The sequence below is a fragment of the Acomys russatus genome, chromosome 32 (assembly GCF_903995435.1).
Source record: "Acomys russatus chromosome 32, mAcoRus1.1, whole genome shotgun sequence".
NCBI lineage: Eukaryota > Metazoa > Chordata > Mammalia > Rodentia > Muridae > Acomys > Acomys russatus.
This window is the reverse complement of record NC_067168.1, coordinates 8815353-8830564: the sequence shown is the minus strand read 5'-3', so window position 1 is coordinate 8830564 and position 15212 is coordinate 8815353. Positions and strand designations below refer to the sequence as shown.

Genomic DNA, 15212 nt, shown 5'->3' with positions numbered 1-15212 from the left:
GAAAGAAAGAAAGAAAAAAAGAAAGAAAGAAAGAAAGAAAGAAAAGATGAAACCTAAAAATAATAGGAATGGAAGAAGAAGAATACTCCCAGCTCCAAGGCCCAGAAAATTTTTCAACAAAATCATAGGACAAAATTTCTCCAACTTAAAGAAAGATGCCTATAAACATACAAGAAACTAACAGAACACTAAATAGATTGGACGAGAAAAGAAAAGCCTCGTATTACATAATAATCAAAACAGTAAGTGTACAGAACAAAAAAAGAATATTAAAAGCTACAAGGGGAAAAGACCAAGTAAGATATAAAGGCAGGCCTATCAGAATTACATCCAGTTTCTCAACAGAGACTCTAAAGGCCAGAAGGGCCTGCGCATATGTCTTGCAGACTCTAGGAGACCACAGACTACTATACTCAACAAACTTTTAATTAGCATAGATGGAAAAAACAAGATATTCCATGATAAAAGCAAATTGAAATTATATGTATGCACAAGCACAGATATAGCCCAACATAAAATACAAGAAAAAATATTCCAACCAAAAGTTTTAACAACACCCAAGAAAACACAGGTAATAAATAACTCCTCATCAGCAAAAACAAAAAAGGGAAGTGTGTGTGTGTGTGTGTGTGTGTGTGTGTGTGTGTGTGTGTGTGTGCACCAAGAGTACCAACAACAACATAAAAATAGCAGGAGCTAACAATCACTGGTCATTAATATCTATAAATATCAATAGGTCCAATTCCCTAATAAAAGCACACAGGCTAACAGAATGGATGTGAAAACAGTATCCATTGTTCTGTTGCATTACAGGAAACACACCTCAAAAAAAACAAAAAAACAAAAAAAAAGAAACACACCTCAGCAACAAAGATAGACACTACCCCAGAGTAAAGTGCTGAAAATGGTTTTCTAAGCAAACACCCCACTTTGATCACTTCCCCTTCATGGGGATGCCCTTCATGCACACAGAGGAAGGGGAAGCCGACCATGAGGATGAGACAGGGGATGGGGAGAAAAATGGGGGTGGGGAATCAAGTGTGAGGGTAGATGTGGGGAGGGCTGGGAGAGAAAATAGAGATCTTTGTGGGGAGGCGCCTCTCTAGGATGGGCCAGAGAACCAAGATGGAGGAGGCTTCCGGGAGTCTATGGGGGTGATCCTAACTGATACTCCTAGTAGCAGAGGATATGGAGCCTGAAGTGGCCACCTCCTGTAGCCAGGTGGGACTTCTAGTGGAGGGAGGGGAACACCAACCCACTCACAAGCCCTTCAAGCCAAAATTTGTCTTGCCTACAAGATGTGCAAGGATGAAGATGGAGCAGAGATTAAGGGAATGGCCAACCAAAGATTGGTCCAACTTGAAACCCATCCCATGCGAAAAAGCCAATCCCTGACAGTATTAATGATATTCCTGTATACTTGTAGACAGTAGCTTACCGTAACTGTCTTCTGAGAGGCTTTATCCAGCAGCTGATGGAAACAGATGCAGAGACCCACAGCTAAACATCAGGCAGACCTAGCGGAGTCATGTGGACTAGTGGGCGAAAGGATTGAGGGACCCTGAGGTGTCAAAGATACCACACTACAAAAAGACCTACAGACTTAAGTAACCTGGGCCCATGGAAGCCTAACAGAGACTGAACCACCAACAAAAGAGCATGCATGGTCTGGACCTAGGCCCCCTACTCACATGTAGCAGATGTGCAGCATGGTAAACCTGTAACATAATGATTAGAATGGGGGCTGTCTCTGATTCTGTTGCCTGGCTTTGGATCCCTTTCCCCTAGCTAGGCTGCCTTGTCTGACCTCAGTGGGAGAGGACGTGCTTGGTCCTTCTGCAACATATGTTGCCAGGCTGGGTTGGTACCCATGGAGAGCCTCCCCTTCTCTGGGGAGGAAGGGACGAAGGGGATAAGGATGGGACTGGGAGAAGAGGAGGTGAGAGCAGCAATCAGAATGTAAAGTGAATAAATAAATAAATAAATAAATAAACCTATTTTCAGTGTTGTATTTTCAAAATCCTCTAATTCAGCTCAGGAAATATCATTAGCTTCTTATTAGCTATATTGAAAAAGGTGTGTTACTCTACGTAAGTGAAAAGGCTACAGTTAAAAAGGTGTCTGCCAAATACTATCTCAATGTTATTTCATATTTTATGTAAAAACCACTATTGGAAGCATCTCAGAACCACTCGCGTATGGCTTTAAAGCTAATACAAAGTACTCTCTAGGCTTCAGAAATGTCTGCGAAGGGAGGGTATTTGACATGTTTTGTTGTTTCAGCTTTCTGTTTCAAATGCCCCTAACTGACTCATCAAAGGTGTTTAGAGGCTTTGTTTGTTGCTTGTTTGTTAAGATATGAGTCAGTACGACCAAAGAACGCTTCAACATTTCTTTCTTTCTACAGCTGCAAAAGATACTTAAGAAACTTCCAGGATTCAGAGAAATCCATGTGGTCAGATTTGGGTGAGTAAAAGAACCAGACTGTTCTCGGCTTTAAATTGAAAACAACAAATTTAAAAATCACTTCTTCCCCACCCTCCATTAAGAGTGATGTCCAGAGGATTAGAAGGTCCTTTCTCTTTCAGTTGTTTAACTCAGTCTGGTCCTACAGAGGGAATGCTTTTGAGATAACAGTGCTCTAATTAGAACAGGAAACCTTGCTGTGTGGGGTACAGCACAGGACCTGCAATGTTGCTCAAAGGGCTGGAAATACCGCCCTCTACAGAGCATCTGCCTGCCATCCTGGGCAACGTCTTTAGCAAGTCTGGAAAACACCTCAGTAAAGACAGATCAAAACACTGTAGCAGTTAATCGCCTTGGTATTGGGTTGCCTCATGTTCTCTCCAAGGCTAAATCTCATCCCCATTAGCATAAATCATGTTAGCCAAGAGACACAGGTAGGTCTGATTTTATCGGGGGGGGGGGGGGTTAATGGCTTTTATGGGTAGAGGGATTGAATGAATGGAGTGCACAGGGACAAAAGCAAGACTTCACAAAACACAACACACACACACACACACATCATGTTATCTACTGTGTGGACTAAAGTAATGCTGTATGACTCAAAAAGTAGGGGCTTAACATTTGAAATGCTAAAGTGATGCCACGGTAAAGCAGGGTTGAGGTGACACTCCAGCAGACGCAGGTCTGTAGCCACCCTACTCAGGGCACTCTGATGCAGGTTCACGGATTTCAACAAGAAATTTTTGCTTCGTTTTTTAAGTTCCCCTCATTTCAAACATCTACAGGCAGAGAGTATAGCAGTGCTGGTAGAAATGGGATTGAACAGCCAGGCCTGGGGAGGTAGGAGGTGATTTGAAAGAAGTAAACCTTGTGAGAGTCTTCCTGGCTCTGTCACCACCTGTCCTGGGAGCAGGAGGACACCTTGGTGAGAACAGCTTATGCCTGGAGAAAAAGGGCTTAGGCGACACAGCCAGCTGGGTTGCCCAGGGCTGTCAGGCCTCTGTGATTTGGATCGTTCCAAAGAAGAAAAATATTGGAAAGACGGCATGATAAAAGATGAAAGTTCTAATATTTACCGGAGCAAACTCACTTTGCTCTGTGTCAAGAAGCCTCTCTGCAGTATTGGACTCGAAGTCAGATGGATGAGAGGATGATCAGAAGCGATAGGCACATATTTTTGCATAGATGGCGAGATCTTCTGAATAAAGCACTACAGTGAAAGAACAAATTTTTAATCTACAGCTTCAGGAAATGATGGAAACGCTTCTCCTGGTGAGTGATTAAATGCATGTTATCGCCTCCATTCCACAAATGAAAATCTAATTGTAAAAAAAAAAAAAAAAAAAAAAAATCAACCTCAGAGGAAAATCACAATGTTAGGCAATGAAATTTTCCAAGGTAAAACTTTTAAAGGGACATGCCTGGAAACCGAATCTTTCTCATGTGTCTCTGGAAGGATTTATTGCTGTTTCTGCCCAAAATGCTTCAAAAATAAGTTCAGTCACATTTTGCCAATTATTTTCCTTCAGTCAAGAGGACTTCAGTCCACTGCAAAGTATGTGAGTCCATGAGTTCAATCAATAACGTGCTTGTGAGAAGCACAAATATGTGGCCATTGACACCAAGACTAAGGTTTTTGTGGAATAAACTTACTATGAAAGAAACTATTCGTGTTGTGGGTCCAGATGCCCACAGATTACTCAGCCTATCAGTCACAGGCATGGCCTTTCTTTGGTCTCATTTGTAGAAAAGCTTATAGTAACTTCACAAACAGGTTGCTATGAGCAGCCTCATCTGGTTCAACACAAACTGGGAAGTAGTTAGGACTCCATGGTTAAGACAATTTTAAGGATTAACACTTAAAGCACCACTTTGAGTACTGCTCCATCCCTTAGAGCAAGTGAGGGAAACTATTCTAGTATATTTCTATTTCTAGAAATAGAGTGTATTCCTTCAGCCTGCTGCATAAATGTCCATAGCATCTTTATCTTTAATAGGCAAACATGGAAACAAGTTAAGTGCTCATTAACAGAAGTATAGGCACTTTTATTGACAACAACAACAACAATAATAATAATAAATGTTTTTGACATGTGACAACAGGAATATACCTCAAAATAACTGTGCTGAATGAAAAACTAGACAAAAGTGCATTATGTTCTATTTATATTAAATTCCAGAAAACACAAACTCATCTACAGTGACAGAAAACATATTAGTAGTTTCTTGGAGACGGTGAAGCCATGTGAGAAGGGGAAAGATCACAGAGAGGCTTTGCTGAATATGCATCATTAGTTCTTTGAGATTTTCATTTGCTTATGCAAATATGCAAGCATAAGCATAATTTTTAATTGACAAAAATAAGGTTTTGGCCCAGGAAGCACAGTTGCTATCCTCGGCTTCATGGGTTACAAACCACAAAGAAGCCAGAGGCAGGCCCTGAAAGAATATCTGGTAAAGAGGCACTCTCTCCTCACAGAGCAATGCCAGTTAGAAAGACAGCAGGCTCTCTGTCAGCACAGTGGAAACATGGGAACCAGTCTGTAGAGTGTCCACTGTGGTCGTGTTTTATCAGAAGATAAGAGTGAAATGAATTTGTAATCCAAGCAGAAATACCAGTGACACTACTGCCATCATATATAGATGGACTGTCTTCATCAGCAGCTGTCATTTGAAATATGTGGGGAAAACACCAAACAAAGCTTCTAAACGAATTTCTAAAGTGTGTCTGTAATTCTGGTAACCAAATTGTCTTTCTCAGACACACACCACTGGGTGGGGTGACAAAGTGAAACCAAGGTTGAAGAGAGAGAACCCAAAGTTCAAATCTCACCTGTGATGGTCTCCACTGGGTCTCCATGTGCCTTTGTAGCTCCTGTGAGATGAGGATTCTGTTGTTGTAAACATTAAAGGAAAATATACATAAACTGCTGGGCACGTATCACTCTCTCAGCAACACAGGTGTTGTTTTCCTTGCAAGTTTTTATTGTGAGTGGAACCAGTCCCTCAATTGAATAAAGCAATTCAAAGAGAAAACAGCAAAACACTGGTTCTAAGGATCGGTCTCAGAGATCATGCCTCTGAGGATAAATGAAATCCCTTAATGACATTCAGGAGGGAAAGAATCTGTTTGCAAAATACTTTTTAAAAGCATCGTGGCAATAACTACCCAAATATAAGACACATAGCAGCGTAAATTTGCAAAGAAGTTGCAACTTCTTTGAGGAAATCAAGTTTAAAGAGACCATAAATGCACAGACATGTTTGAACTAAGGCTCAAGTCCTGATCAGAAACTGCACGTAGTAAGGTTTACATTCTTAGAATCGTGATTCTTAAAAGTGCCGTACAAATTTCTGATGGCAGTTTGTATATTTCTAAAACGCTCTGGACAAATATGTGGGACAATGTAAAAGCACTTCTGTGTATAAAATTATCCACTGACAGATTCAATAAATCTCATTAAAATTCTTTCTCCCTCGCATGTTTTCATGATATGTGATGAAATGGAGACCAAAGAAAGAAGACGATGGGTAATTTTGATTATATTTATGTTTTGAAATATGATGTGCTTCCCTTTGCTAATGTATAAGCAGAGTTTTGAAATAATTTTCACATGTACTCTCTTGAATAAGCCAATTGTTTTATAGTAGTTTGGTTTAAATGGATAATAATCGTTTGGTAATTTTTTTAATTTCTAGCAAATCACCATGGGATATTAATAGAGAAGCATTGACTTGACCCTCTGAAAAGCATTCTATAGAAAAAAAAAAAACTACTTGAAGTTCTCAGTAGAAAAAAAAATGGGAGAATACAGCTGTGTTGTGCAAGCAGCATGATTTAGCTGTGTCTTATATGTTTGCAATGGGAGATTGGCTGCCTGGGTGCAAACTCATGAGTGCTACCAACTGAAGTCTAGAATGAAGGAGAGAAACTAATTTGTTCCTCAGCCCCAAGGTCACTTGGAGGGGGGGAAAAGGACCCACTATACCTGGGAGAGCTCAATAAGGAGAAACTGGCTTTGGCTGCTGCAATTGACTAGTGAAATAATGAACTGTAGCCTCTGACTGATTATATCGTCTGAAGAACTGCCAAGAATACACATTATCAGTTCCTGGGGCCTGTAAAAACATTGCTGCTTCCCTCCGTGTAGATTTATGGCTTGAAACAAAAGGTAGCACTTGATTCTCAAGGACAGAGCTGTAAAGAATCTCGTTTGGGGTCTGCATGCTGAAAGAGATTGCACTAATAAATACAGTAGTAGGTACAGTTAATCATGTGCTGTGTGCTGCTTTGCTTCCCTTTTCTCACGTCTTTTGTTATTTTACTTTCTTGCTCTGTCTCACTTAAAGGATTTTCATGTTTTAAAAAAAGACTTTGTGGGAAATAATGGAAGAAAGAAAGGCCTTAAGAACTGATGATCTCCTTGGTTATGGCATACACTGCCTGTTGTGCCACCACTGCATGCTGCATGCTAGTCCATAGACCTTAAAGGAGGTGTCTTGTAGAAACAAGGACTAACCCGTCCCTCTTTCTGATTGGCACTGCATGACTTTTAAGACTTTCAAAAACATTGATCAATTAGCAATGAACAATTAACGCTTTTTAATACAAATGTGTATGGACAGATCCAGTTCTCTGTCCTTCTTCAAACTAGACTTAATCCCCAGACTGACATTTGACTTTAAAACAAATTGTTAATATTTTTCTATTTGTTAAATTTCTGGTAAATATTGAAATGTACTAAATAGTTGGATATTCTTTTTAAGAGCCTATCAGAAAAAGAGGATAAATTGTCCTGAAGACTCATAGCAGCACAGAGACAGTCTAGGCTCGTAACAATGTCTTTGGATAGAACATGTCCGCTCCTCTCCACAGCTCAACCTCCACAGAAATACAACTTACGGCCATCTTTAAGAGAGACCATACAGAAGCAACAAGCCCTGACAGTGACTTCCTGCCTCTTGATTCTAACAAAATTGAAAGTGAAAGGACCCATCATGGAACCATAGCAGACAAGCACCCAGAATCCTACCTCACAGCTACCGACCTCAAAAAACTCATCGTACAACTAGTAGATGGAGACCTTTCCTTGGATATGGGGACAATTCAGTTCAGTGATGGTCAGTTGTGGATGCCGTATTTCTGGGTTTAACCTAATTCTTACAGAGAAGCTTTTGATTATGACTATATGATAGACTGTCATTTTAACTTGGGGCCCGTAAAGGTATCATTACTATGACAGGCACATCATGTACGGTTCTATTTCTGTCTCTCCTCACTCCCTCCTGCATTTCATGTACTCAGCCCTTGGTGATCATTTTACACCAAAGATAAGTCTTGCAGAATCCAATGGGTTAGTTATAAATACAACCCACTCCAGAGAGCAGAGTTAGGAACCATTGAAACAAACTGTGTAAGTCGACCTTCAGTGGGATCCAAAGAAGATAATCTGTGACATGCTTGAGACTATTAGAGGATGCTGTAGGGGACCCAGGAGCCTGAAACTTGCAGGCACGGGAGATGGTATGATAGATAGGCAACAGAAATGCCATTTTACCATGACATGGCATGAAACTGTCCTTCTCTGACAGTTCTGTTATCTGATTTCAAACAACAAGCCATTATCTCTGGAAATGTGGAAGGAGGTTATGGAGCCTTGGAAGCAAGAAGAGAACAACTTCAGACTCATCTCTGAGACTATCTGTTACTTTGGGTTTGTGTTTTTCTTGAACTTTCTGGGGTGTTCTGAGAACCAGGATGGAGGATGGCGTTGGCTTCCATAGATTCGCCTACATCACAGTGTGGATACTAGCCATTTCTGCCTTTGCCAGCTAAGTCATATTTTTAATCCCTTCTGGATTAGCCATCCAGACTCAATACTTGATCCAAAGCTATACAGTAAGTCTGGGCACCCCAAAAATCTCTAAACTACTATTCTTTTGTACTCATTCTTATTATTTAATTGACACATAATAATTATGCACATCCATGAGATATAATGTTATGACTGGATTCAGGTGTATACCACATAATGATCAATACAGTAGAATTACTATATTATTTATCGCTATTCTGTATCATTTCTTTGTCATGGGAGCATTCAAAACTTCTCTTCTATCAATTACGAAGTAGACAATACATTATCATTAACTATAATCACCCAACTGAGCGACATAATTCCAGTACTTATTCCTTCTGTCTAGTTACACTGATTGTTGTACCCATTTCATCCTGTTCTTTGCAATTCCCTGTATCTGTTCTTCAGTGAATCATTCAAATTAATGACCTAATATTAATCTGTAGTTCCAATTTCTTAATTATTTCTAGTACAACACCTTAAGAATTCACTATTAACTCACGTTAGAACCTTAACTGTTTTATGGCCTAAATCATAAATGAAAAAATTATTTTAACCTTGTGATTTTTTTTCACCCAAGAAATCTCTGGCTCCTTGTCAGTCTCCAAGCCTGTCACCCAATCGGGGCTGCCCACACCCCTTGCTGATGTCACTCAGGTAAGCAAATTTCTTGTCATTCTGTTTAAAACCCTCTAACAAAATAATAAGTTTTATAGACTGAGTAGAAAAAAATACTCTTTGAAATGTTAAATATAAATATTTTATATTTTTAAGGCTATAATTGGGAACCCACTTACAAAACTGTGTTAACAAAAATTAATTCAAATTGATTTTCAAATATTCTAAGATGCAGTTTCATTGGCTTTAGTTAGATATTTGTTCCACTTTGAGTCAGATTGTATTCCATGTTCAATACTTTTAAATTTTATTTTATTTTTATTTTAATTGTATACATTCATTCATTTATTTGAAGAGGAAGAGAAGATACAGGCATGGCACAGCATACATATAGTGCAAGGGGACCATTTGCAGAAGTTGGTTCTACTGTGTGGGTTTTGGTAATTGCACTCAGACCACCAACCTTGGTGGAGAGTGATTTTTATTGCTGATAAAACTGGCCAGTGCTTTATCCAGCCAGATAAAACACATTTTAATGAGCTAAAATGAATATTAAAACAAAGTATAATACTTACTTTGGTTTTCAGAAATATCTGTATAACTTTAATTTTAATTCCTAAGAGCTTACCTAAATTTTTATTTATGGGAGGTGGTAAATGCAAATTAATGTCTTAGAAACTAAAAGGAATGGATGAAATAGTAATTATTGTATTTAACTTAAAGCTAGGTCAACTTCGGTGTTCTACAAGTTTTCACTGGAGTGTTCATAAATGGGAATTCTGAGTAACCTCCATGCCCTCTTGAAATAAAAGAAACATGACTGGCACAATCCAAAGCATTTCAGTCATTAGTTAGTCCTGTCTAGCAAGACCAGTGGCCAAGAAACGAAAGATCAAGAAATAAACAGATTGCCAGGCTGGGCCCTGTTGTCCTTTCTGGAGATGGTTCCAGGCTCCTCCTCCATAGAAAAGCCATGCTAACAACAGAATTCTTCGCTTAAATTTAAATAGCAGGATTAAAATGTAAGTATAGGCCTCCCCGCGCGCAGAGGAACATCTGTCCGCAACATCTGTCTTCCTACATTCACTCTTCAGGATGCCACCCGGAGTCCAGAACTCCCTTTCAGTGATGCAAGGCTTGAGGCAGAGGACAGAGATGGACCTGCCCTGCCCGGTGAGTTTCTTCTCATACTGTGTTTGATGACATCATTCTCTGAGGACCCGTCCATGTTTCTCCTCAAACTCCTGACAATGCCTTCACTACCCTGGAAAGGTTTATCTCGCCAGCATCACCAGCAAAAGAGAATGCACTGGCAGACTGGTTGAGGACCATGTATCTTTCCCTGAGCTCCAGTCACCAGTCCCCTGGGGAATCCTGCCAGCCCTTCTTGGGTGTGGTGAGAGACACTGAAGCCAAAGCTGCACTAGTTAATCCCTCTCAGGGTTGGAAACTGGCACGGAGGAGATCGCGAGGCCCAAATCCATGTCCCAGAGTTATGAGTTGAACCAACCTTTACTTCAGCAGATTATCCCTGCAGGTAACTAGCAGGCTGTCTGTGCTCTTTTAACTGTTTTCTTGTGTTTTATTTTTGAGGCAGAATTTCCTTGTGTGACTCAGACAGGCCCAGTCTTTCTGCCAGTCTCCTGAATGCTGGGATTTCAGACGTGAGCTGTTCTCACCTGAGAGCTTTTTAGTATGAGTTACACATAAGAAAATCGCTAAACACTGGAACCCTCTTGAGTGACACTCTTTTTCTTCTTTTATGTTTATTTTTAATTTGTACCTATTTCTGTTTTCTTAGAGACAACTTCTTACTTTATAACTCTAGCTAGCAATATGTAAAGAGGCTGGCCTCCAACACGTGGCAATGCCCCTTCTGACTCTATAGGTTGCCTGGTGAAAATATCCTTTAAGAAACAGAAGTCTGGGGATCTGAGACTGATCAGTTCTCACTGTTCTTCTCAAAATGAGTGCCTCTGAAGCTGTGTGATGGCTGGGTTTTCTCGGAGTTTTGTTGCTGCTTTAGTTAGAACTCCTTACAAAATATTTCCTCAGTGTTAATTTCCTCATAAATTACATGCAACAGGTAGGTAAATAATCTCATCGCATTTTTTTCTGGAATGCATATATGTCATGATAGCAGAGCTTGCTGTACAAATTGAACTTGGTTTAGATGATTACTGGCAAGAAAGTGTCCATTTCGTAGCAGTTATTTGTTGCAGAACTTAAGTTAATAGCTAAAAATCACCACTTATTTCCTGTAAATCTGACATTTGGGAAGTGGTCAGCGGTGACAAATCTGCTATATGTGTGCCAGCTGGCAGAGTTCATCTGGTCCTGAAGATCCATTTTCATAGAGACTTGCACACATTACTGGGAAACCCATGCTTGGCCAGAACTGTTTGCCAGAGGCCCCATTCATTCACCTGCATGTGAGCCTTTCCATGAGGCTTGGGGGCTTCCTCACAGTTGTGTGGCCATGTCAAAAGAGGCAGTATTCTGATTACTTGTGGGCCCAGAAACAGCACCATTTCTCTCTTCTGATGTCTAAGCAGCTACAGAGAATCAAGCAGTTAAAAGCATAGGTGTAGAAGAAGTATTGAGGAATACTGGGCTACTTGTAATCAACCACAGTGGACATCAACCATCATTTTGGCCTTAAAATCATCTGAGCGTTGGTTGTAGACAAGACTTGCCCTTTGGTGGAATGCCCAATGCTGTCCTTGAATTCTTTTCTTCCATTATGAGATCAGAATTGGCATTTCAGATAGACAAATAAAAATTATGATGGGCCTATGACAAATGCATTATTACACTTTCAACTTGCTTAACTGTACCCACAGAAAGAATACCCCATGGAACACTAAAGCTAAGGAGAATTCCAGAGATAATCCAGGCTTAACTCTGTGCTTCAAAAATGAGACAGCAAAGCTAGAGACAGGAAATGATTTGTACAAGGTCAGGATCAGGACCATCATTCAAGTTTTCTCCAGGGTACACTGCATTTGCTGCGAGTGGACTGATCCCTTTAAAAAAAAAAAAAATCAGATCTTCAGTCTGATTGGACAGCTCAGCAAGGAAAAATGTCGCCTGCGCTAGTTTGCCAACCTGATTTCAATCTCTAAAACCCACAGAAAGTTGAATGCAATAGCTCATGTGTGTAATCCCAGCACTCCCGTGAGAGCTACAAGGTGGGAACATGAGAATCATGCTGAAACTCACTAGCCAGCTAGTGCAGAATGTGAAGAGACAGCAATAAGAGAAGCCGGGCCACAGCAAGATGGAAGGAAAGGCCTAGAACTAACTCCCGAAGTTGTCTCTTTACCACCACACTCTGTGGTACACAGAGGCCTGCGCTTATACAAACACAATATACACACGGTAAAAATAATAATAACTTCTACAAAATCCTTTATTTGTCATCTTATAATTTCATACACACACACACACACACATACACACACACACACCCAAGTGCACCCTTCCACTCCCATGAAGATTTTTCAAAACATTATCCTCCTACCATCATGTCCTCTGTTTTTTATGCACCCTACTGATTACAATTAGTGCTATCTGCTAAAATGTTGATAGATCTTGTTGGCTTAATCCTCTGAAGGTCTTATACAGGTAACCATAGCTAGCTACAGCTAACCCAATGGCCAAGACATGTCCACAAGTCAGCGTTTCCCTGAACTCCTCCCCAGCATCCTGCTCTTTCTTTCTTCCTATCTTCTGTGATGTTCTCTGAGCTTTGGGGATGGGGTTGATACAGATGTCCCATTTAGGACTGAGCACTCAATAGCCACTCCTCCCCAGCATATTGACCAGTTATGAGTCCCTGCGTTAACCACTACCCACTCAGAAAGAAGCTTCTCTGGCCAACATATCTATGAGTTTAAACATAAATATTTAAAAGGCAATTTCACAGCATGACCATTTAGCAGAACAACAGGCTCACTGGGGCGGGCATATAATCTTCCCAGTCATGAGATGTTCGCCAAGGTACAGGTAGATCCAGGCATGAAATCCTTCCTGCAGAGCAGGCCTCATATCTGATCAGAAAGTGTTTCAGTAACCACGTAGTCATTACTTTTCAACCAGTGGATGCATTGTGCAAGGGGGTCAGGGTTATAGCTTATAGTGTGCCATGGCTGAGACAATCTTTCCTCTCTCGGAAGCCTGCCTAGCATCCCCTGGCACTATGTAAGCTAGTGACAGGGAAAGGTTGTTCTGGTAAGTTGAAGTTGATTGCTCTCTGTCCTGTATCAAAGCAAGGAGGGTCTTCAGCAATTGAGTCTTACCACCAAGTAACAGTGTACAACGAAGAGCAATATCAAAAGTCTATGTTGCCTTGGATGCCTCTGAGGCCTTCCTGACCAATAATGTGGAGGGAGGTATCTTTTGCCTGCACTGAGATCGTTATTTAATAATCCATGTTTTCTCACTTGGCCAGTATTCTATTGGGTTGTTTTCTTGATGTTTAGTTTCTTGAGTTCTTTGCATATTCTAGATACTAATCCTCTTTCAAATAAATAAGCTGTCTCTTCACTTGATTGATACTTACCTTTGTTGTACAAAAGCTTTTCGATTTTGTGAGATTCCACTTGATGTTTTTGGTCTTTTTTTCCCTGAGCAATCAGAGTCCTATCCAGAAAGTCCTTGCCTTTGTCTATAGGTAGAAGTGTATTTCATACTTTTTCTTATACTGCATCCAGACATCCATGTCTTATGTCCCTTGATCCATTTGAAGTTGAGTTTTCTGCAAGATGAGAAATAAGTATTCCATTCTTCTAACTGTAGATAATCCAGTTTTCCTAGCACCATTCATTGAAGATGCTGTCTTTTCTTTAATGCTTATTTTGACGTTTTTGTCAAATATCCAGTGGGCTGTAGTTGCATGGCCTTGTGCCTAGGTAGGTCCTTTAGTCTATTCCATTGATTGATGTGCCTGTGCCAAAAGGGCTGTTTTGTTTTTACTACCATGGTTCTGTATTTTAATTTGAAATGAGGTACAGTAACATATACAGAAGTGTTATTTTTGCTTTGGGTTGCTTTGGCTGTATGGGGGTGGAGGGGCAGTTACTCTTAATCACTTATCCATCTCTCATGCATATTTTTAAGATTTTGTTTGTTTGTTTTAAATTGAGTGCATACGTGCATGTGTGCATGTGAGTGTGCTCAAAGGCTTGGATCCTCCTAGATCTCGAGTCACAAGTATTTTTGAACCATCCAACATGTGTCTTGGGGATTGAATTTGAGTCCTTTACAAGAGCAGTGCATGCTCTTAGCCACTGAAACACTCCTCCAGTGACAATTATTACTGCTGCAATATCACCAGCTACTATAGAGCTGTTTAATTTCGATAGGTTATATGTATCTATAAATTCATATTTCTTTTAGATTTTCCAGTTATGTGTTACAAATGTATGTTTTCAGAGTAAGAGCTAATGATTGATGCAATCCATTACTACATATTTTAATATTCTGTTTTCCATCTGTAATTTTATTGATTTGGGTCCTCTCTCTCTCTCTCTCTCTCTCTCTCTCTCTCTCTCTCTCTCTCTCTCTCTCTCTTTCTTGTTAGTTTGGCCAAGAGTTTGTCAGTCTTATTTATCTTTTCAAATAACCAACTTGTGCTTCAGTGATTCTAAAATAAATACCTTTCAAAATTATCTATCTTTACATTTATTTTTCCCTAAAATTGCATCACAGGTTTTACCCATAACCACATGTTACAGAAACAAACACAGCTCCAAAAGTCATGGGTGACTCCCTAACTGATGAGCAGATATGTCTCTCTCTTTAGTTTATTTGTCGTTTTTGGCACGAGACTCTCATAGACCACATCTGTTCAATGCACCTTGCATTTGTCCATTTATCGTTGCGTTCTATAGCTACTCTTGGACTTGGACTTGCTTTACATTCTTTTGCATGTTTGTTAAAATCCCTACTTCATTTTTTAAAAAGAGGTGGTGACTGAAAAGATGTGCAATGCGTTAAGGTCTTATTTTAAAGAGTCAAAAGGAAAAAATGGAAAAGACAACACTTTTGTTGAGGTTATAATATGCTGAAACTCAGTGTACACTGTGGATGTACTGCATACCACCAAGTATTCATGTTAAAATGCTTGATTTTATGTTGATTTTTATATTGAGCTTCATCTCAATAACTTTTTAAAGAAGTCAGATGTCTCTGCAGACAAAATCATATTCAAATGAAAATCATGTATATTGAAATATGGCTCAGTTGCTTGAGTGCCTCTCTAGCATA

The 15212-nt window shown here is 39.9% G+C and overlaps 1 protein-coding gene across 1 annotated transcript in view; it reads left to right on the top strand.

Annotated features, from left to right (window-relative positions):
* Positions 1-15212, top strand: part of Impg1 (interphotoreceptor matrix proteoglycan 1) — a 109472-nt gene that overhangs the window by 22319 nt on the left and 71941 nt on the right. The window contains 5 exon segments of the mRNA XM_051140600.1: positions 2408-2466; positions 5977-5997; positions 7343-7587; positions 8905-8981; positions 10037-10115. Of these exon segments, the coding sequence (XP_050996557.1) occupies positions 2408-2466; positions 5977-5997; positions 7343-7587; positions 8905-8981; positions 10037-10115 (481 nt within the window).